The sequence below is a fragment of the Gossypium hirsutum genome, chromosome A12 (genome assembly GCF_007990345.1).
Source record: "Gossypium hirsutum isolate 1008001.06 chromosome A12, Gossypium_hirsutum_v2.1, whole genome shotgun sequence".
In the NCBI taxonomy this organism is placed as follows: Eukaryota; Viridiplantae; Streptophyta; class Magnoliopsida; order Malvales; family Malvaceae; genus Gossypium; species Gossypium hirsutum.
Window position 1 is genome coordinate 10886526 of NC_053435.1, and position 24010 is coordinate 10910535.

General features: G+C 32.7%; 1 protein-coding gene across 3 annotated transcripts; it reads left to right on the forward strand.

Moving 5' to 3' along the window:
• Positions 1–1360: 1360 nt before the first annotated feature.
• On the forward strand, positions 1361–17525 carry LOC121210864 (auxin response factor 8). Of its 3 annotated transcripts, XM_041082699.1 has the most exons (15): positions 1361–1730; positions 1818–1930; positions 2033–2131; positions 2211–2267; positions 2347–2502; positions 2576–2660; positions 4510–4600; positions 4762–4926; positions 5006–5128; positions 7440–7515; positions 11078–11225; positions 15022–15765; positions 15859–15965; positions 16062–16252; positions 17114–17525. In XM_041082699.1, the coding sequence occupies exons 1-15, from the start codon at positions 1685–1687 to the stop codon at positions 17286–17288; spliced, it is 2376 nt and encodes a 791-aa protein (XP_040938633.1). In that variant the 5' UTR covers positions 1361–1684; the 3' UTR covers positions 17289–17525. The 3 variants fall into 3 exon arrangements, with proteins under 3 accessions (XP_040938633.1, XP_040938632.1, XP_040938634.1); XM_041082698.1 differs by having other exon boundaries at positions 15022–15965; XM_041082700.1 differs by lacking the exon at positions 1361–1730 and having other exon boundaries at positions 1814–1930; positions 2006–2131; positions 15022–15965.
• The last annotated feature ends 6485 nt before the right edge of the window (positions 17526–24010 follow it).

The window sequence follows — 24010 nt, forward strand, 5'->3', positions numbered from 1 at the left end:
TTGAACTTAACTTTTCCAACATTAATTAGGTGGTTACAAAAATATATTAAAAAAATAGGTGATGTTATGACACAATATTAAAGTGCCATATCATCATAGTCTAAGGGAATCCAAATTTAAAGATCAAATTAAGAAAAGTTGTCAAGTTCCAAGATTAATACAGAAAAAATTGTTCATAGACCAAAGTGAGAAAAAATGTCAAATTTGAAATCTAAATATTTCTTTATCCCTACAAAATTTAAAATAAACTACACCATTAGTTACTAAATTATGGGTAATTTTTGTTTTTAATACTTAACTAAAAAAAGTTACAATTTGGTTACTGAATTATTCAAAAGTTTTTATTTAAGTTATCGAATTGTTAAACTCGATGTTATATGGCTCTCTTCGTTTGCATTTAATGCGACAATCGAAAGATTTTTTTCTCTTCTACAATTTAACTTTTTTTTATGAAACAACTTTGGACGTCATGAATTTAGTTATTTTTTTCTTTAATCTTGGACATTAACTATTAAATTGACTTGGATCTAAGGTATATTTTTTTACTCGTCGATGAGTACTGAACCATCATACTAACCGTCGAATCATTGCTTAGAGCTCATTTGCGGATTTTTTTTATAAATTTAATAGCTTAGTTATTTAAATAAAATTTTTTAAATAGTTTTATGACTTAAATGACTTTTGAAATTTAGTAATTAAATTGTAATTTTTTTATTAAATGAACAAACAAAAACTTATCATAGTTTAATAACTAATAATATAATTAAGATGAAGATAAAAACAAATTAGTTGAAATCCTCAGTCAAAGCTACTGAATGATAAGGGAACCTTTCGTTACTAACAAATATTAAATATATTGATAAACTCAAATTTAAAATTTTAAAATTACATTATTAAAAGTGAGGATCAGAAAAAATAATGGTAAAAAAATATAAAAGGATACATTGGTTTAGAAAAAAACAGTTTCACCGATTTGAAATGTTAGTTATATTAAAGTCTAAACCATCCCTTTTATATTAAAAAAAAAAAGAATTCATTCCTTGAATTGAATAATTGAATAATTGAATAATTGAATTCTATCCATGGCTTTTTTGAGTCTTGGATGTTGACTCTCGTCAATCAACATTCAAAAATTTAAAGAAAATAATAATATTAATTAATACCACAATCCGTACTTGTGACAGCGATGGTGGCACATGCTCTGCTGTCATATCAGACCTGCAATGAACGTTCAGGATGTTTCCGTACGGATGAGCCAACGGCTCAGATTGTCTCTCCTCCGAACTCTCTCTCTACGTACTGCTCCAACTCCTGCTTTGGTCGGCTTCCCTATAAATACACTCTTCTTCTTTACCTTTTAGATTTTTTTTTCTTTTCTGCTTCTTTTGTTTTTCAGAGCTTGTGTGAGGTGATCGCGATACTCAGTATCCGTGGCGATGGTGCTTTTCTGGAAGAAGAAGAGGAAACTCTGTTATCTCCTTCTTCTCCTACTTTTCAACCCAAAGATCTAAAAATGGGTTTCCCTTTTCCCGCTTTCTTTCTTATTTTTAAGAGTTTTAGGGTTTCCATTTCCTCTGCTATATGAGTGAGGGTTAGGATTTTTGTTGGAACTTGTAAATTTAGAGTAACACTTCAATTCCCCTCTTTCTCTCCTCTTTTTCCAAACAAAAAGCTAAGTTTTGATATGAAGCTTTCTGCTTCAGGCCTGGGTCAGCAGGCCGCTCATGAAGGTACTTTATTTTCTTTACAAAAGAAATTAAAAAAAAAATTAAGTGATAATTTTTCATGGATTTTGATTTGGTTTCATCAATTATTAGGGGAAAACAAATGCTTGAACTCAGAGCTATGGCACGCCTGCGCTGGCCCACTGGTGTGCCTCCCCACCGTGGGGAGCCGGGTGGTCTACTTTCCTCAGGGTCATAGCGAGCAGGTTCGTCTCTTTTGCTTAATCATATCTCTCTTTCTTTCTTTCTGGGCATTGCTTTTTGTTACTTACAAAATACAGTGGAAATGAAATGAAATAACATTCCAGGTAGCAGCCACCACTAACAAGGAGGTTGACGCCCACATTCCAAATTACCCTAATTTGCCTCCTCAGTTGATATGCCAGCTCCACAATGTTACCATGCATGTCAGTTACTTTCCTCTTCTCTTCCTTTCCGGTGATGGAGTGCCTCAAGACTTGTAACAGATTATATGTGTTATTTCAGGCTGATGTTGAGACAGATGAAGTATATGCTCAAATGACGCTACAGCCTTTGACACCAGTAAGAAGCATCGCTTTCTTAATTTTCAATATACTATTCTGGACCTTTTTGGTCTTCCCTCATCTATGTTTGAATATAGGAAGAGCAGAAGGATACATTTCTTCCAATGGAGTTGGGAATTCCAAGCAAGCAGCCAACAAATTATTTTTGCAAGACACTTACTGCAAGTGATACTAGTACCCATGGTGGTTTTTCTGTTCCTCGTCGTGCTGCTGAGAAAGTCTTTCCTCCACTGGTATTGTCTTTCTTGTATCTCTACCTTGTTACTGTTTTATGGGTGCTGATGTGTTCCTTATTTGTTTTTGCAGGATTTCTCGCAGCAACCACCTGCTCAGGAACTCATTGCAAGGGATCTCCATGACATTGAGTGGAAATTTAGACATATCTTTAGAGGTTAGTTTTAATTGCTGTTCCTATCAAGCAGTGTTATTATGGTGTGTGCCTAGGCTCGTGTATGCCTTCTGCCTTATTGCTAGACAACAGAAGCATCTCTGACTCTTTTAGGCAAGGCTCATTCATCAGGAGCATGTGTGGTGCACCTGGGCACTGATAGGCATAAAAGACCTGCCTGATTGAAGTCCTTCTAGTTTCATTTATTTTGAACTTTTTTTTTTGCCTATGTGTATCTTTACTAGTAAGAAAGGGGTTAGTATCATACTTTCTATTTCCCACTATTTGAGTATCCAATAACATACATGGGACTATGGGAAAGTAATGCATACTAGCCACCAAAAAATTGCATGTTTTGTAGATAAACTGGACCACTCTTTAGAGTTCATTATCATAATTATATATCTTAAACATATTATACACACTTTCCAAAACACACATAAACTTATTGCACCCGACTTCACTTAGGCCAGCACTTTTTTCGCCATTTGCTGTTGACAACCCTATATCAAGTATTCTTATAGGTTGTTTGTTGCTTATATAATTTCTTGTCATAACCAATTGGTTGAACTTGCCAAATCTCATACAGCCCCTGTTAATATGGGTATCGTATTATTTCTTGTAGTCATAATGAGCTTTGTTAACCATGAACTAGTGATTAGGGCAAGTGTGGCATTTGCTCGTGTTAATGTTGACATTGAATAACACTTTCTTTGACTTTGGTGAATAGCTGGATGCATTGGGCTTTTGTAAGTAGTACTTTAATGCTTTAAGAAAGAGTAACATTCTGTGGAAGTTTCTCAAAATGCCTCACGCATATGGTTTTAAGAATTTTCTTTTTACTAATCTGATACAATTCTCCTTGGTTTAGAGCTACAATGCTTTTGCTGTATGTGTTTCAACTTGGCTCTAAAGTAAAATTCATGGAACTCATGGTTGGATCTTGTGTAAAATTAAGGCTGATCCATAGAGTAAAGGTACATTGCTCTTTGAGTCCATGTTGTCGAAACATGAATTTCTAAGTAATTTTCCCCCTAGAATCTATAAGGTACTCAAAGAGGTAAACCATCTTTGTTCAAATTTAAGAAAATTAGAAGCTAGATCTGAGATTGATTGAAAGATGCTGATAGACTGGAATGGTCAATGTTTTTCAATTTAAGGGTTCAGTGCTAGAATCTGCACTTATGTATGCTTTACGGGGTTGAGGAAGTTACTGCCATGGTGTGTGATCATCTTTGTAATTACATCTATGTTCAAGTTTTCACTGTATGTTACAAAAATCCCGTCAGTATGTGGTTTAACATTGCAGGGTTAGGACCAAACAACTGCTAAATAAACTTAAAATCTCAAAACACATAAACTGAAGTTATGTACCCGAAGTTTCCATCTGAGTTGATTAACTTGTATATTCTATAAATTTGGAGGTACTACTTTATTAATTTTCCTCAACTGGTCGTTTTCTGCTTGTAGTTGAGGGAACCCTAGTTGTACCATATTTTTTGTAAAATGCATTGCATTCATGCTAATTACTGTTTTGATTGTTTTTTTGTTGCATGGTAAAATGGCCCATCAAAATTATAACCATTGTTTTTCTATTTAAGTTGACGTGATGTCACACTTGCATGGCAGCCTAAATGACACCATCTTAGTACTGGCTGCAGTGTGTTAATATTCTTCAACTGGTTGTTTTGTGTTTTTAGTTGAGGGAACCCTAGTTGTAATGTCTTTTTGTGAACTGCATTGCACTCATGTTAATTACTGTTTAGATTGTCTTTTGTTGCATAGTAATACGGCCCATCAAAATTATAACTGTTGTTTTTCTATTTAAGTTGACGTGATGTCACACTTGCAGGGCAGCCTAAAAGACACCTTCTTACTACAGGCTGGAGTGTGTTTGTTAGTGCCAAGAGACTTGTTGCTGGGGATTCTGTTCTTTTTATTTGGTATACATTTTCCTTTTTCCTAGTTCTGCTGTTGAATATGCCTTTGTTTGTTTTATACTAGTACATGTAGTTTATTGGGATACTTAGCGAGAGAGAAAGCTAGGAGGGTAATAGTATGTAAATATGCGTTGTTGACCACATCTTGTCAATCATTGTCATAGGAATGAAAATAACCAGCTTCTTTTGGGAATTCGCCGTGCCACTCGCCCACAAACTGTTATGCCATCATCTGTTTTATCTAGTGATAGCATGCACATTGGACTCCTTGCTGCTGCAGCTCATGCTGCTGCAACTAATAGCTGTTTTACAGTATTTTATAATCCAAGGTGTTATGATTTCTTACCTCTTTAATTTAATCATTATTTTGAATGTGTTTAACATGTTTTCTTTTCTCCTTAAATTCAGGGCGAGTCCATCTGAGTTTGTCATACCCCTTTCAAAATACATCAAGGCTGTTTTCCACACACGTGTTTCAGTTGGGATGCGTTTCAGAATGCTTTTTGAGACAGAAGAATCAAGTGTTCGTAGGTATAATAGTTCTTAGCGGTTCATTAAGTATTTCTTTGGTGGTTTATCTTGTGTGATTTTTAGCATTTGTTTATATAATCATGTTCTTGAAAGCCATCTATATTCTTGTTAAAATCTTTTGCTTACTTTCTGACTCGCTTGTGAGCTTGTAACTGGTACACTACAAGATTTAGCATCCAACTGTTTTGTATTTGTCCAAAAGTAAGAATATGTTTTGACATATCCAAGTCTTTCATCTGAAAATGTCTGAAGAACAGATTTGAGAGCTTAGATACCTTCATTCTTACTAGCAGTAATAACAATATCATTAACATACACAACTAAAAGTATAATAGCTGGGATGCGTTTCAGAATGCTTTTTGAGACAGAAGAATCATGTGTTTGTAGGTATAATAGTTCTTAGTGGTTCGTTAGGTATTTCTTTGGTGGTTTATCTTGTGTGATTATTAGCATTTGTTTATATAATCATGTTCTTGAAAGCCATCTATATTCTTAATCAAATCTTTTGCTTACTTTCTGACTCGCTTGTGATCTTATCACTGGTACACTATAAGATTTAGCACCCAACTGTTTTGTATTTGTCCAGAAGTAAGAATATGTTTTGACATACCCAAGTCTTTCATCTGAAAATGTCTGAAGAACAGGTCTGAGAGCTTAGATACCTTCATTCTTACTAGCAGTAATAACAATATCATTAACGTACACAACTAAAAGTATAATAGCTGCTTTACTTTGTTTGTAGAACATAATGATCACAAGTACTCTTCTTCATACTAGACTTTTGAATAACCTCACTAATCACCCAGCCAAGCACAAACACATTGATGTAATCCAAATAAAGATAATTACAGACCTAACCAAACTCCTCTTGAGCAACAAAGCCAAGTGGTTGCTCCATGTACACTTCTTGCAAATCACCATTAAAAATGGTTTTTGAAAAATTGATTGGTGTAAAGGTCAATCATTAGTAGTAGCAAGAGAAACAATTAGCAACTGAAGAGAAAGTATCAAAATAACCAACACCATTTGCTTGAGCAAACCAGTTATCAACAAACAAAACAAGCTTTGATACAAGCCATTGAACCATCAAGATCAGCAATAAACACTCATTTATAGTTAATAGCTCTCTTTACCATAAGCTAAGTACCATTATCATATAAAGTCATCTGCCTCTTCCACCATATGCTAAGTACACTCATTACCATTTAGCCACCTAGGATGTGCCAAAGCCTAATTGATGGTTTTAGGAGCGGATATAAAATCTAGAGAACCAATGAATCAATGCAAAGGAGAAGACAAATGCTCATAAGATGCAAATGAAGAAATAGGGCATGAAAATTGTCCTTTACCTTCTTGTTGAGCAAAAGAAGATCAAGATTGAGATCCTCAGATGGAGAAGCTAGTGGAGGATGTGAGTCAATATGCTGAGAACAATGAGAATACAATTGAGTAATAGGCGGTTCGGTGGTCATAGTGGGTTCAACAGTTGTCATGGTGTATTACCAAAATATCTTGCTCCTTAGAATTATAAATAGTAGTTTAAAAAAATGTAACATTAATTAAGGACCTAAAGCTGGATAGTAACATTTATACCCTTTTTGATGACGAGGGGTATCTTAGAAAGACACAGTTGAAATACTTAGGATCTAATTTAGAGAGTTGAGGACTAACATCACAGGAAAAAAAGAGTAAAACTAAAATTCGTGGTTCAACTTGGATACCAGTGAGAAGGAAATAAAATGGATTATGGAATATTGCTAGATAGAATAGATGAAAGCATAGGATTAATTAGGGAACATAGATGAAAGCATCGGATTAATTAGGAAACTAGTGGAGGATGGATGTGAATCAATTTGCTGAGCGACAATAATACACTTTAGTAATAGGTGGTTTAGTAGTCTCAGTTGGTTCAACTGTTGTCATAGTACATTACAAAATATCTTGCTCCCTGTCATGATTATAGATAGGAGAATCAGGAAAGAATGGAATAGTCTAAAATTTTTTAACAATAGTTGTAAACCAAGGACCGATACTAAGAGAGTAACATATTTACCCTTTTTGGTGTAGGAGGAGTCCCATATTCTTTACAACCATTGATTAAAGAACCCTGAATATAAATTGCACTCTTTAATGAAATACTCGTTTCAGTATACACTATTTCTATTGTATCTGCTAGTTGGTTTTTATTGTCTGTCAGTTGAAACTGCTGTGCTAAAGGGTGTAGCTCAGTAGTGTGGACCAAAAAGCATTTGTTTCTATGTTGCATGTTTATTTGCTCATATGAATGTCTTTTTTTTTCTTTTTTCTCCAGGTATATGGGTACAGTAACTGGCATAAGTGATTTGGATCAAGTTCGCTGGCCAAATTCCCATTGGCGGTCTGTGAAGGTAATTATTAACACTTTTTTACATGGATCTCATAGTAGATGGTTTTTATTGTTTGGGATGGATAATATCATATTCTATTTTATTATGCATGTCTAAGAAAACTTATGTGTTTAACGTCCATGATTTCTTGTCTGATGTCTTTGATTTCATGGGGATTCAGTGCTAATTGAATGATTATGTAATGTTAGAATCTTGAATGAAACAGAGGTTAGGAATGAGTGTTTGACGTTGTTGGATTAGCAAATAAGAGTACAGGTAGCACACAAGTGGGTATAATAATCTTTAGTTCGGATTATCTCAGGTGGAGGTTAATTTCAGGCATTTTTGCTTTTATGCAACTTGTACCATTTCAACCTTGACACATTATTGTTATCCAAGTGCATCTAGTCTTTATTTTACTTCTGTACTAGATTCTTGGATAAGCCTGATTTTGCAGTTTCTAGAGTTCAAAGTAAAAAAAATCAAAGGTACATGTAGACTTGCCCATGAGCTAGGTGAACTGCTAGATCTGACATAGTTGGGCCTTGGACAAAACTGATACATATTTTATTAATAAATTTATTTAATTTTAACTCTAAAATATTGATAAAGAAATGAACTTAAATGATAATGTTGTTGCATCAAAAAAATTATAGGTCAATGTTTCTCTAAATTGTAATCGTCATAATTTATATTACTTTATCTTTGACCAGTTCTAATAAACTTTAAGTCTTAATAAACTAAATCGATTTTTAAAAGTGTTACTGTCTTCGTTCACTTTCCCCTCCCTTGTCTTCTCCACCATGGCTTCAAACACCTAAAAGAGTAAGGAAATTATGCACAAGGTAAAAACCCATAAATACTTGTTGCCAAATAAGTGTGATATCCACAAAAAATCAAACAATAAATTCAATTTTAGCAGCAATCTGTTCAAGATGTGCAGGCATATATGATGGTTCAATGGTAAGGGTGAAATGTGTAAAATATAGGTGGTTGATTTTGTATTGCATAACTATATTATTTTTTATTTGAGCTAAATTCTAGAAAATGTAGGTTCAAATGTGATCAACTGGTACCGCTAATACTTTTAAGGTTTATATACTTTGTGGATTTACTTTTTTAACGAGAGTAGGTGATATAGGACAAAGGTGAGAAAAGAGACGTGAAAAGTTTTCCATCTATTCATTTTCTATCAACGATAAGTTTGTTGATGGTGTTGAAGGAAGTTGTGGAAGAAGAAATAAAAATGAGGGAGATAAATTAGAAAGAAACAAAAAAAAAAGAACAAGCAGGTATGGAATACAATGGACAAGTTGATTGCTGAAAGAAAAGTGCAGAAAGATCCTAATATCTATTGCTCAGCCTGCAACTTTATAAAGCTTAATAGTATGTAAGTTACACGTTTTAATTGTGTTGAAATGTTAGGTGATTGCATAAAAATAGAAGTTTTGGTTCAAATCAAGGGCAATAAAAACATAAGCTGACTTGTTTTTCTTTTAGGGCATCCTGGAACTTTTAGCCTTTTTCGTCTTTGTCCTTTTAGGCTAAGGGTTCTACTTGATTCACCTTCATAAGTGATTAAACTTGTCATGCAAATCTTAGGAAAGAAGAATGATGATCTTGGTAATTTGAATAATTCAGGTGCTCTTATGAGGTAAATTTGATGGTAAATTGATGAGAAATATCTTGGTCTGAATATAAGGGTGTTTTCTTTTTGGAGTGCCAATGAGTATGACAATTTTTGTGTATTATCTACTAACGGGTTGGTCTTCATTTGGAGCATTGTTCCTGACATACCAAGAAAATTGAAAGTTCATTGGAATTAATCTCTCTTGTTCATTTGTTCGTGTAAAAAGGTAGTAGTATTTTTAAACGGGAAGAAAAGCATATGTTCTCTTGAATGCATGATTTAGTACACTCTAGTCTTTGTTTACTCAGCAACAGTTCATTAAAACTGAGACTTAGATTTTATACATTTTCTATTTTGTAAAACTGGCATTTGGGTTTGGGTATCATTGCTTTGTTTCTCCAATGAATAAAAATGATTAAAAAGGGAAAAAAAGGAAATATAAAGAAATGAAAAAAAAAAACTAGAATAAATCGTGTGATTTGATGTTCCTGTAACTTGATTTTCTGCCTGTGCAGTTTTGTGGTTCAGGCCCGTTATAACCCTACTTTATGTTTATGTTCACCTCTTATCACCACAAAAAACTTTTGTTTATCTTTCCAGCCTCTTAGTTGATCAGGGCTCACTAGTTTTACTGTGTTATGCCAACATTTGGCCTAATTCAACTTTAAACCAATCATTTTATGTGCATGGTAACATCTTTAAAGGCTTATATGTTGAGTTATGCCTTTTTTTTTAAAATCAAAAGGGATCCTATTAGCTGGAAACTATCAAAAAGAGTCTAGTAATGTGTTCAACCTATTTAAAACTTATATTCTACTGACATTGCTATTTCAACAACTTCAATGTTGGGAATTGGTTTAAAGTGCTGGTTGGCAATGGTGGTGGCTTTGTGCTAAGAGCAATGTTGTGCTCTTAATAGTACTAGCTTTTACTGTCACATGCGTTGCACTTGATTTTATACATATTTTAGTTCATTAAATAATATTTTTTTATAATTTCAAAATAATATTTTTGTACTAATTAAATTAGATTAACTTAATTTATACTAAAGGTCAATTAGTTTCGAAAAAATAATTGAGAGAATAAAATAATGTGTAAAAAATAAGAAAATAGAAAATTGAATTAATACATAAAACTATTAAAATAATATACAAATTTGGAACTTTATAAGAAAGTAAATACGAAAGATATTTATACTAAATTAATGATCAAATTTAATCATAACAATTAAAAAATAATTGTTTGAAATTTGTAATTATTTTTAAATATCAATTTAGTAATATGATTGAAAATAAATGGTATACTCATCGGCTCAGAAGTATCTTCAAACTCGTGCTTTTATTGCTAATTAATTTTGAACTAATTATTTATATTTGCAGCATTTCCTTGGGCATGATTTGGGTTATGCACTTTCTCCTGCAGTAGTCTAAAATTTAGGGTTTGAAGGCAATGTTTTGCATTATGCTTGTTATTAGCATATTAGTCCTTTAGGTTCAGTATCATTTATGCATGTTAATGTTTGCAGCATCTCATCAGGACCAATTTGAGAGATGCCCTTTATTCTGCTATAGCCTCCAAATTAGTATCCAAAAGTGCCTTAGTTTTTTTTATCATGTTTTATTGTATTTTGTATCATCAATGGATCAGATAGGATAGCCAAGAAGTACTTATTTGCTTACGCATCTATTACATCTATTTGCGTTGAGCTTCTAACACTTTCAAGTGTATGCCCAAAATCACCTTTCTTCTTTTTCTGTGTTTTCAAAGGTGAATACCATACAAAATGCTGAACTTGAGGCTTGTCAACCTTTATTAGAGTTACTTTAAATCCCATTAGAATGCATGGCAATTTAAATGCATGTGTCTTCTATATTTAACTACTAATTTGGGTGAAGAAAATTTTGCTCCTAAATTTTTAATTGCCTGCAATTTGATTTCTTGCTCGCTGTGTAGGTTGGTTGGGACGAATCAACAGCAGGTGAGAGGCAGCCGAGGGTATCGTTGTGGGAGATTGAGCCTTTAACAACTTTTCCAATGTATCCATCTTTGTTTCCCCTTAGATTGAAACGCCCTTGGCAGCCTGGTTCCTCATCTTTGCATGGTATTGTTCTTTTTGAGGTTCTAGTCTTAATCCCCTTTTAAAAGAAATTTGGTTGACTTTAAAGGGAAAAAACAATTAATGCATTTGAGATTGATTAATCTGTCTTCTTTTGAAGCTGTGAAATTAAGATCAGTTAGTTGGCTGAGGCAAGAGTGCTTAATAACCTTGGGGGGGGGGGGAGACAGGAGAAAGAACGAAGGGAAGGGTGGGGTGGGGTGGGGATGACTAAATATAAGGATGTCTTTTTTAATTGAAGTGACTTACGAAAAATATTTTGTACATTTTCCTGTGCTTGTTTTATTGATTAACGGAAAATAAATTCCTTTTTATTTTTGGAAAATGGCTTCCTCTTTTGAAAAATCCCTTTTGGAAAGCGTAAATCATTCTTCGGAAAACAATTCTTTATGAGAAACTTGATTTTTTATATAAAAAATAATTTGAATAAAGCCAAATATTATTATATTAATAAAAAATAATTTTAATATTTAAAAATATTAAAATATTTATATTTAATCATATAAAATTTTTAATATACAGTTTTATTTAATTTATTAATAAAATTTAATACTAAAAAATAATTTTAAATTTTATGTAATATTCTTAATATTTTATTAAAAATTTATATTAATATTTTGATAATAGATATATATTACAATTTATAAATATTTTGTAATAAATGTTTTATCATATAAAATATGAATATTTTAATAATATAAATATGAGAATTTGTTTAAATAATGCTTTATTTCATTTATTCCTTTTCGTTCCAATATGCCATTACCTGCTCTCTTATACATACATATATATATATACACATGTGCAACTTCAAACCTTGTTTAAGAAGTTGAGGCATGAAATTGTGGGCTTTGGCTTTGCAATGCAAGAGTTTTTTTTTGCATGAGATATATTGTTGTAACCTGCTCAAAGCTTTAAACCTAATGACTATTTTACTTGGGTGTGAGTGATGGGTATGGATATTAGATGCAAAAGCTACTAGTGTTATGTAATTTTTTTAGTTTGTCTTATTTATTAGTTTTTAAACATATAGGTAGATGGCTAGAATTATAAGTTTTCTTTAGGGTTAAATATAGAGTTAGGATTAAATGTTTATTTGTCACCCTAATATAAATAAGCTTTAAAATAAATTTACAGCCAACCCTAATATGTTCTTTGAATTAGTACCTTTCAGAAACTACAAGTTTTAATAGCCCTGCGTTTTAAGGAGTTTCATCCTTTATCTTGTTTTTCAGCCTTAATTCTATTGTTGTTTTCTTCCTAAACCACACTGGTATGTGTCCAACAAGGGCATGTTCCATTTTCTAAGGTTTTTTCATGTATTTAGAGAGTCCTTAAAGGGTTACTTCTCTGTAGCCATGTTCGAAAATGTGACATACAAGGTACTTTTAAAAAAAAGGTCGAAGCTATATATTCTAATGCTGCTTGTTGAGAAAGAGAATTTTAAGAGTCATTGAGAAGGAGAGTTTTTGAGAGAAAAAGAGTACTTTTTAATATACATTTTGTGAGTTACAATAGCCTATATGTATACATGCTAAAATTTTAAAACATAAAACTATTACAAAGCATGCTATTAGGATCTAATAATGGGCACTAATACAAAATGCAACAGTTACTCCTAAATTATCTCTCCCAACCACTGGTCAACAAATTATTCTTAAAGTCTCTGTACTAACATTAATCAACATAATTGCTACATAACACCTATAAACATCCCTTGATTTCCTCATTCTCCCTTAAGTTGTGTTTTGAATATCTATCATGTCAAGCCTGGACTTCAAGTTCTTGAAAGTATTTTGGGGTAATGCCTTGTAAAAATGTTCATAGTCTATTGACTGTAGGTGTGTAGGCTTAGCTTGATAGTTGCTTTATTATCAGTGACATACAAGTCTTTTGGGGGATCAGTCTCCACATGATTAGTTCAATCATGGTGAATGAGATTTTTCTCAATTCTTATAGTTGCTTTATTATCAGTGAAAAGTTTCATGGAACTTTGAATAGATATCTTTAATTCTTTCAGCGTCCTTTGTATCCAGATTCCCTCACGGATACCATGTGACATTTCTAATAATTTAGCTTTCGCCCTTGCTTTGAACTACAACAGATTTCTTCTTACTTCGCCCTGTAGTCAGGTTCCCCCTTATGAAAGTACAATAACTCCTAGTTGATCTCTGGCCTGTCTTGGAATTGGCCCATCAACATTTGTGTATGCATCTTTGTCTTTGTTTAATGTTTTCTTGTAGTACAATCCCTTGCAGAAACTTCCTTTTAGGTATTAAAAGATACAATACACAGCTTTCAAATGCTTCTCAGTTGAATTGCTCATGAGTCGACTTGCCATACCTACAACAAATATAATTTTCGGTCTAGTGTGAGCTAAAGTGTAGTAGTTTTCCTACAAGTTTTTGGTACCTTCCTCTCTCTATAAGAGGACTTCCATCCTCCATTTCCATCTTGTTGGTAGGGTTTATGGGAATGTTTGCTGGATTGCACCCAAGCCTCATAGTTCCTTTTAAGAGATTGAGAACATAGTGGTTGAGTGATTGAGATTCCCTTTCTTGATTTTGCCAAATTTGTGCCAAGGGAGTATCTAAGTTGTCCCAAGTCTTTGGTCTCTTGTAGCTGTTAGCATGATATCATTGACTTCTACAATAGGGATTGTCTTTTTCCCTTCAGGAGAAGACTTGATGAATATAGTATGGTTTGTTTGGCATTGTAAGAAACCATGATTCTTTACAATCTTTGTTAATCACTCAAGCCAAGCTTGTGGAGACTACTTGATACCATATGACCTATCAAGTTTTATGTGCTAATTTGCAACGAAGGGTTATCAAAACTAGCGGCGGCTCTTTTAGGATCATCCACCAATTTTTCAATAAAATGTAGAGATATAGCCAAGCGCAACAACTAAGAAATGAGATACCTTTGACAACAAGAGCCAACAATAGACTTTCTTATCAACACCAAATAGAGCCAACTGTAGCAGGGATAGGCTGAAATGCAGCATTGAAGTCAACACAGTGATGATCGGAAGAAAGAACTCCGACGGGTGAGCTACATGTGCCGGCATGTGAACAACTAATCAGAATGCATTGGGAGGCACGTGAGATGCACGCACTAAGAGGATGGTCATTAGAGTTGGTGGGTTGATTGATGATGCTATGACTCCTCTAAAGCTGGGGGTGAAAACAGAAAAAAAGTCAAGAGGGAGGAGTAGCAAATTTGGCTTTCTAGGTTTTAAGAGAATTAGGGGAAAAAAATCAATTGGAACCCTAAATTAGTATTTAAGGCACTGGTACCATGAAGATTTTTGAGAAAAAGGATTTTGGCGATCCTCTTATGTGTTTTTTACAATAATTTACAGTGGTATTTCTACACAATCTTGAAGCCTAACTAGGAAAGATACAATAAACGCAATAGAATCAACTATCTACTAAGAATCTGCCTAAGATTAGTCGACATAAATTAGGGCCTAGGAATCTGCCTAGGATTAGTCAACAGAATCAATCTTTGAAGGAAAGCCTTTCCAATTCTTAATTGAACTTGTATCAGTGTAGCATCTACTCGTTGAAGGGTAATGTGCTGCATAATTTAGAGTGTTCAAGTTTGCCACCAGTTTTACAACTCATTAGGCTGGATTATTTCTATTGCATATGGTGATTTTCATTGTTTACCTTAACTGTGGACAGTTTGATCATGATGCATGGGTGACATGTCTGTAACTATTATTTCTTTTATCTGTTTATGTGGATACCTGACCTTCATAATTGTCTACTTTCAGATAACAGAGATGATGTATCTAGTGGGTTAATGTGGCTAAGAGGGGGATCTGGGGAGTCCTTCAGCACATTTCCGTGGATGCAGCAGAGAATAGATCCAAATTTCCCTGTAAATGATCATAATCTGCAGTACCAAGCCATGCTTGCCAATGGGTTGCAGAACCTAGGAAGTGGGGATCCACTGAGACAGCAGTTGCAACAATCTTTGCCGTATGTTCAACAGCCAGGCAGCCATAGTTTACTGTTGCAGCAGCAGCAACAACGAGGTGTTTCACAATCAGTTCCACACAACATTGTGCAGGTACAATCCCAAATTCTAAGTGAGAACTTGCCTTCTGTCCTTGGACGGGAACAAGTAAGCAATCACCCGGAGGAACAGGCTCAGCAACAGCATAACATGATTCAAAGTGATCAGCTTCTGCAGAGGCAGCCAGCAAATTTGCCTTCATCATTTCTGAAAACGGATTTTATAGACTCAGGAAAGTTCTCAGGATCAGTCCCCCCTGTCCAGAATATGTTGGGTTCATTATGTCCTGAAAGCAGTGCAAATCTTTTGAACTTTTCCAGATCCGGTCAGTCAATGCTAGTTGGGCAGTTAACACAGCGGTCCTGGGCTCCGAAGTATACCCATTCAGAGGTAAATGCCTTTGGTAGCTCTACATCACTTCCACAAGTGTTTCCTGGAAAAGATGCTATAATAAAGCCAGATATTGGCAACTCCGGTGCCCAGAATTCTGCTCTTTTTGGTAATAACAATTTATATGGCCTTCTGCTTCCCACAATGATGCCTGCTATTGCAACATCTTCATGTGAAGCTGATGTGCCCTCAATTCCATTAGGGGACTCCTCATTCCAGAATCCTCTGTATGGTTGCATGCAAGACTCTTCAGAGCTGCAGAACAGAGGGCAAGTTGACCCACCGACCCCAACTCCAACATTTGTCAAGGTATGTATGAGCTTCTGTTTCTAAAGGTTATTTTCATATCAGTCATAGTATGCTTAAGATTATAGTGATGATGGTTCTTTATTATTTATTTTGTAGGTTTATAAATCAGGGTCAGTGGGACGCTCGTTAGACATCTCCAGGTTCAGCAGTTACCATGAACTGCGAGAGGAGCTGGCTCAGATGTTTGGAATTGAGGGGAAGTTGGAAGACCCTTTAAGATCAGGCTGGCAGCTTGTATTTGTCGACAGGGAGAATGATATTCTTCTCCTTGGAGACGACCCATGGGAGTAAGTATTTTCTGTGGTGATAAATTAGTCAAACAGTAAAGCAGAGGTAGACATGCATGCATGATATGCTAGTTGGATTGGAGTCACACAAGTGAAAAACTGCATTTTCTAACCTATTTTTGCTATACTCAATGAAATTGAGATCCTTTTAATCGTTTCAAGGTTTGAATAATTGAATCTACTATGCCTTTTTACTTTTCGGCACATCTGATTGTTGCTCTTACTGAAGTTGCATTTCAAATGTTGTGTATTATAAATTGCTAAATCCATATAAAGAGGCATAAGTTCAATTTTCCTATTAAGTTCATCAATAACTAAGCAAATAATATGTAGTCTCGAAGCTGATTTTTTGTTTGAACTAGAGGTAGCAAGTAGAGTGGGTTTGAGCCATTTTAGAATTGAGTTTGAGGTTTTGGATTATTCGAACCCAGATCATTTCAGTCTAAATTATCAAGTTTAAGACTCGGAACATTTTAACTACAGATAATTTTGGGTCATTCTTTAGGATTTCTGTCATTCGGGTTTTGGTTGGGTGTGTTTAGATTGTTGATTGTTCCTAGTCCAAATGGTCAGCTTAGTATTGAATGGATTTTCTTTCCTTTTCTTTAAAAAGAAAATTCACGCTGAATTTTAAACTTATTGGAAAAGTCTGTCATCTCTTTACGACTCCTTAAGCAGTGTCCAATAAACTTGTTCCTTCTCCAAGACCCCTTGAATTCTAGTTCTTAACCAAACTATTATATTTTAGTAGTAGCTTGATTGATTGTTTTCAACGTTTTTCAAATTGATGATATTTGCTTGATTATCAATTTACGCAATAAAAGACTGGTTGTTGAAGTGATTAATTTGTTTCTTATTCAGGGCATTTGTGAATAATGTTTGGTACATAAAGATACTTTCACCTGAGGATGTGCAGAAGATGGGCGAGCAACGGGCAGAGCCTTTTAGCCCCACAACCCCAGGTCAAAGGATGAATAGCACCGGCACTGACACCGGCACTGGTAAACTCTCATCTGTTGGTTCCCTTGAATACTAAACTCCCAACGGCCTCTGCCATGGCACTCAACTTGAGAGTAATAGTAAGTATTATCAGAATCAAACTTATTTCCACAATCTCCAAAGACTTATTTATCACCGTCCTTGCCTTGACCAAGTTGTTTCTTAAGTTTACAGCGTAGATTCCAAGGAAAGATTAAATATTGTTATATCAAAGGCAAATTATTATCAGTCCAACTTAAAGCAAATATGTTATAATAATTGTGCTATTATATTATGCCTCCTACTTTCATTTTTATATTTCTTAATTAATTGTGCTATAATATGTAGAAATATTTTATATTTAAAATAGTAAAAATAATTTAAAAGTCTATATAAAAATTTGTATATAATACCAGTCCAACTGTGGTGTCTTTTTTTCTTTTTGAAATTTCAACACAAATATATGTTTTTATAAAAGCACTAAATATTATCCTTAATTATCACCACTAGTAAATTTTTTAGGTAATTTGTTCAGTTGAGCTTAGGGTCCAAGGCTTAAACAAGTAGAAGATTTAACAGATCGTGTGTGGGATACGTATAATATAATATCTGTACATGTAATACGTACAATATATATATACAAAGTATATAATGTAATATAATATAAAATGATGATTATAGCTGAGAGGGTAAAATTGACATGCAAGCAAGTTGGTATTAAGATTAAGGTTGAGATGGTTTTGGTTTTTGATTTTTTCATATTAATTTTTTATTTTGAAATTTTGAACTTAATTTGAGAAAATGAATGTTACTTTATGGCTTTTGGATATTATTTTTATTTATTTTGATAAAATAAGCTTTATTTTACAGCTTTTGAATGTTATTTGTAAAGTTTAAAAAAATTATTTCTAAAAAATTATTTTTATATAAAAATAATTTAATAAATTCGATATGGTATTTTTCTTGAGAAATGCTAATTATATTAAACTTTTAAGTTATTTTTATTATTTTAAATATAATTTTTTACATCATAAAAATTAAAATTAATTACAAAAATAAATAAAATAATAAAATTTTGTTCAATTTGAGTGATTTTTTTTAAACTTATATTTTATAAATCATTCAAATAATTTGGTTTGGATTGGTTTTTAATTTTTTTTCTCAATCCTAATTGACATGGTTTATTATGAACCAAATATATTCAAATATTTTTTTATCAAATTTATCGCAAAATATTCGAAACGGATTTATTACGATTTAAAAAAAAAAAAGTTTAAACCATAGTTGTCCATCAGGTGACACATTGAAGAACTTAACCGGATTTTAAATGCATTGTAATCCGTTATATATGAGATATTCTTATGAAAACCAGATTTTAATTGCCTTGTAATCCATTATATATGAGATTCTTATGAAAAAGGGCATACTCGTTGGGAAATGTTATGCTTGTGAAAGGCATATTTAAATCGAATGTTGAAATGAATGGAATTTAATTGTTTCTGTATATATATTTTTGAATGTGAGGTATGTAAGGTTGTGTTATGTTAATAGTATGAGTGGATTAGGTTTATTTCCTAAATTAGACAATGAATTTAGAAATGTGAATCATGTGGTGAAACACTCCATGCCTGATCTAATTGTTGGATTCAAGATATGAGATGTCATCTTCGTTGTTGAAGCAATTATGATTTCATTTCAATATTCAATAGACAAACCATGCAAATGATTGAGTTTAGTCATGCATTTACTAAAATAAATAAATTTTACAAATTTTAAAAGTATTATTAATTCAATCTTGGATTCCAATGAAGCTTACGGAAGCTCTTATGAAAAAAATACTAATATAAGAGTTATGCTACGACATTGAAGGATGAGTGTCGTGACATTGAGGGCAACAGTCTGATGCCGCGACTTTGAATTGGGTTAAGTCGTGACCACGAAATCAAGAACTTGACATTGCGATTTCAATAAAAGAATGTAGCGACATTGAAGACGATAGACTCAATGTCACGACCTCAGCAAGGGAGAGCCATGACTGTAGAAACAAAGACGCTGACAGGAAAATGTTGCGACCATGAAGATAGTTCCTTAAATTTTACATCATTTTTCTCAACCTGCCAAACATTAATGTCAAACGGTCTATTGTACACTTGTATTTTTTTTAATAGATTGATTTAACAAAATTATCTACAAATTACATTAATATCCTCTGTATATTGTCCTTAATGACTTTTGCATGCAAAGCAAAATGAAAGCAAATATTAACTTACTGGTTATCTAATATTTAGCTAATATTAAGCGGTATTATGTAGTCAGATCATAATACAGGAAGACAAATTTAGTAGATGAACCTAAACATGTCCTTAGTTTAATCGAAAATGAGTAAACCGATTGAAAAACAAATATGTTGTCTATCAAGTCCACTTGGGGAGATGCTTTGTTTTGAGTATCGAAGCGGATGGCCTTAGTAGAATAGATCTTGAATCCATATGGATTTATTCACTTGTGACGTTCATAGTGTGACATACATTAATTAGAAGTGGATGATGTGGTAAAAACTTGAGTTCAAATAGATAAGGAACCAAAAGGTAGTGTGTTGAGTATATGATACGTTTAAATTTTATAGGTTTTATTAGCACTTTTTTACTCATAATTTATGCAAATTCTGAGCACGTAGGTAGCCAATTGAGCCATTTAAATTCATATTAAGACATTAGACATAATTTGAGTGAAGTTTGTAATTTTATAGAAATTAGTATTAATTTTATATAATTTTGCTATTTTATACTACATGTTAATTTTTACTCAATGTGCTGTAGTTGGACCACTAAATTAATTCATGTGGGAGTCAATAATATCACACATGAATACAAGTTAATTTCTACTTCATGTGGACGACAAGCTCACTAATTGGGTTCATACATTCAATTCAACCCAACTTGGAAGATGGTTACTGAAAAGAATGAAGTCTGCTCTCAGTTGAGTTGTCAAAACCATCCAATAAGGAGGCCCACTTAATTACTTAACGTTACAATTAATCGAGTAATAAAGTGCTACTTTTGTTGCCAGAGCAACTACAAACAAATTCACAGTAAAAACATCATCTTACTTCATCAATCATGCAATCTTATCAACATTATAACATTAAATAACATGAGCATTCTTTCTCGGGTCTTATACGAGTATATGAATGCTTTAGAGTCAGCCCTAGATCAAATATGGACCCTTTTGTAACATTTTTAAAATTCTTGGTCAAGTATACAAAAAACAAGTCGTTCAAATATTCAATCATGTTACAAATACTTAGATGTTGAGATACACAATTGAATCCGAGCCTTAATTGAGTTTACGAAATCTCTGTTGTAGACTCGAGTATGAACAAGGACTAAATTGGTACATTTCTAAAAGTTAAAGATAATCATGTAAAATAAGGGTCACATAGCCGTGTGGACCGAATTGTAAAATTTCATCAAAAGTCATACGGCCGTATGGTTGGACTGTGTAACGAATTGAGATCGTGCGAAACTTAAATGACCCAAATCTACAGTACTCACATGGGTGTGTGACTAGCCCATGTGACAATTGGGAACCATGTGGGTTCAATGCTTCCTAAATTCCAGTGGACACATAGTCGCGTCTTCAACCCGTGTTTGACACACTACCGTGTGGACAGGCCATGTGGTACAAAATATGTCATTATGTGCATATTTGGTCTCAAGATAAACCAGCTCAAACAATGCATATTTGGTCATTCAAACCTGCACAAAACAAAACTAAATGCAAGCCCAAACAACCAATTTAACCATTTCAACCATTCAATGCAACAATTCCCCAATTTGACATCCAACATAACAATCCAACTTATACCAATTCAACTTACTCGACTTTTTCAAATAGCTATTCAATAATATCATTTAACCAAACCATTTCATGCTCAATCATACCATTTAAAAGTCATTCAAGATGTCACCACATGTTACCAAGCAAACACATATATACATATAAGTATTAACTTTTTCAAAACCAAGCACTTAACACAGTTTCAACCAAAATTATCATTCAAAGTAAACACATTCATTAAACCAAAATTATCATTCAAAGTAAACACATTCATTAACTCCTATGTATATAACAAATAACCATTCAAAATACAAATCACATTCAAGATTGACAAAAAACAAATCACCTATATACATGCCACAAAATCAAGGTTTAATCGATTAAAAGATTACCGAATCAACAACATGATAGTGTGAGCTTCTCGACGATCCGCCTGACACGTTCCCCAAGTTGGCATTACAGGGAAAAAGGAAACAAGGGGGTAAGCATTACAAATGCTTAGTAAGTTCACAGGTATTAAACCAAGTAACTTACCTAAAGTTATAATTAAACACTACATGCTACTTAGCTTGGTAAAGTTTACCTATCATGGCAAATCAAATATAAAAAAAGTGAGTTAACATTTAACCTCATCATATAACATTTCAATATGAAATAAACCACATCACCTAGATTAACATTTCAATATCATTCTCAAAACTAGTTCAACATTTAACCATATGAAAATGATTCTCGTAATATTATATCATTCCATATATTACCAATTATACATCCAATTTCAATTTTAATGTTAATTACTATTTCATTTCCTTATTCGAATCTCGAATCGAATTCATTGTTTCATCACATTTCTATATCAGCCCTTTGGGCTTGTAGAACTGGTTCGTATGATTTTTCATTTGTCATCAATATCCATTGGTCACAATATGGAGACAAATCATCAATTCATAATATCAGTCCAATACAAATATCATTTATTAAAATTTCATTTTATTTCCCTATTAATCTAACTTGGACTCGAACATATATACGGATCCAACCAATCACACCAATTCGGCACCCAGTGCCTCATTGGACAATGTTGAAGTAAATAGTTTACCCCCAGCACTCATCAATGTGTTTGGCACCCAGTGTCTCATCGGCATAATCGAAGTAATTTGGCACCTAGTGCCTTATCGACATGTAATCGAAATAACTCTGAATTCTTCCTATCCTATGTCATGTCAACTATATTTGATTCTGCCCGAACAGATAATAGGGTAACAATTTACTCAATTTAATTTATGCACCAATGTCTTAAGTCAATGTTGTCATGTCATCAACCAATTATCAATTTTTATGCATAACATTATAACTTATCTTATCACAAAGCCAATTTTGTAATTACAACAATATATAATATTTTTAAATCTTTTCAATTTAGTCCTCTATCTCGAAGATAAAAAATAATCATATCAATTTGATTCAATTCAACTAATCAATCTTAGTCTGCAATTCATTATATTCAATTTATTAGTCAATTTGTCATTTCTTTATGATTTAATCCATATTTCACCTTTTTGTACCAAATCATAAACAATCAAAATTTCAATTAAACATATTTACAATTATGATTTTAAGTACATAAAAACTTAACACAAACATACCGTATGATCTTACCTGGAAAAAACAACAAACGATCAATTCTCTAAGGACTAATAAACAGATTTGCCTTTTTTCTCGATTAATTCTAATTTGGTCCAATTCCCGATCTATACAATTATTCAATTCAATTATCAATTTCAACCCTTTTATATCACCCTATTATAAACATATATCAGCTCAATTTCATTATTTGGATGTCCCTAATTTTTTCTTTTTATTCAATTTAGTCCATAAAATCGAAACTATCATAATTTTCATATTTAAGCCCCAATTTTCAATCCGATTTCAATTCTATCCTTATACTAACCTCTAAGATCAATATTTATAGAAATTTCATGCCAAATTTGAGATATTTTCATTTTAGTCCCTGAATTTAAAACTAGCAAAATTTCTTTTACAACTTAGTCCTATTTCATTTCTAAGCTTCAAAATCTACCGTTAGCATTCAAAAACTTCAATTAACATTAATAAAAAAGTTACTAAACTTTAACGATTTTGAAAACGGAAGAAAATTTAACTAAATTAAATTACAATGATATAAAAAATATAAAAATTACGAAAAATAGCTTCAAAAGGACTTACACGCAAGATTCAAAAGCTTGGCCGATTCACTCTTTGCCTAAAAATGGAGGAATTGGGTGGAGAAGAAAAATTGAAAGAGATGATGGCTTTCTTTCTTTTATTCATGTTTTAATAATTATTTAACTAATATTTTAACCTTATTTTTACTTTATAATTTCACTAATTTATCAAGAATTAACCGTCCCATTTATTTAAAAGGAGTTATCTACATTAATTAATTAAGCCTTTTTGCTAAGAAATATCAACAACGATGAAGTTTTACGATTTTTACGATTTAATTATTTTTCCTTAATTAGTTATCTAAACTTTAAAATTTTTGGACTAAACTTCAATTCACTAATATAATAATTCCGTAAATATTAAATACTATAATTTACGTGCTAGTTTTATAGAAATGAAGTCTCGATACCTCCATTTCTAAAACCACTAACTTTCGGTACTAATCACTTGTACCTTGACCAACAGAGCAATTAATAATATTTATAAAATTGAAGTTCACAATAATATCATATTTAATAATATTTACGAACTCATTTGTTAGAATTGTGGTCCCGAAATTACTGTTTTCGACACCACAAAAAAACGTGTTGTTACAATTAAAAAGTCATTTTTTAATTACATAGTTATCAAGTAAGTATTTTTTTTATTTGAAAAATATCACAACAATGAATTTAACCAAAAAAAAAGTGTTACTAGTTGAACCTGAATTTGAAA

What these genes read in the sequence shown, in the direction of transcription:
- LOC121210864 (XM_041082698.1), top strand. Translation starts at nt 1,685, where the DNA reads ATGAAGCTTTCTGCTTCAGGCCTGGGTCAGCAGGCCGCTCATGAAG. An exon ending in TCCACAATGTTACCATGCAT is followed by an intron (nt 2,132 to 2,210) that starts GTCAGTTACTTT and finishes GTGTTATTTCAG; the next exon opens with GCTGATGTTGAGACAGATGA. An exon ending in ATTTAGACATATCTTTAGAG is followed by an intron (nt 2,661 to 4,509) that starts GTTAGTTTTAAT and finishes TCACACTTGCAG; the next exon opens with GGCAGCCTAAAAGACACCTT.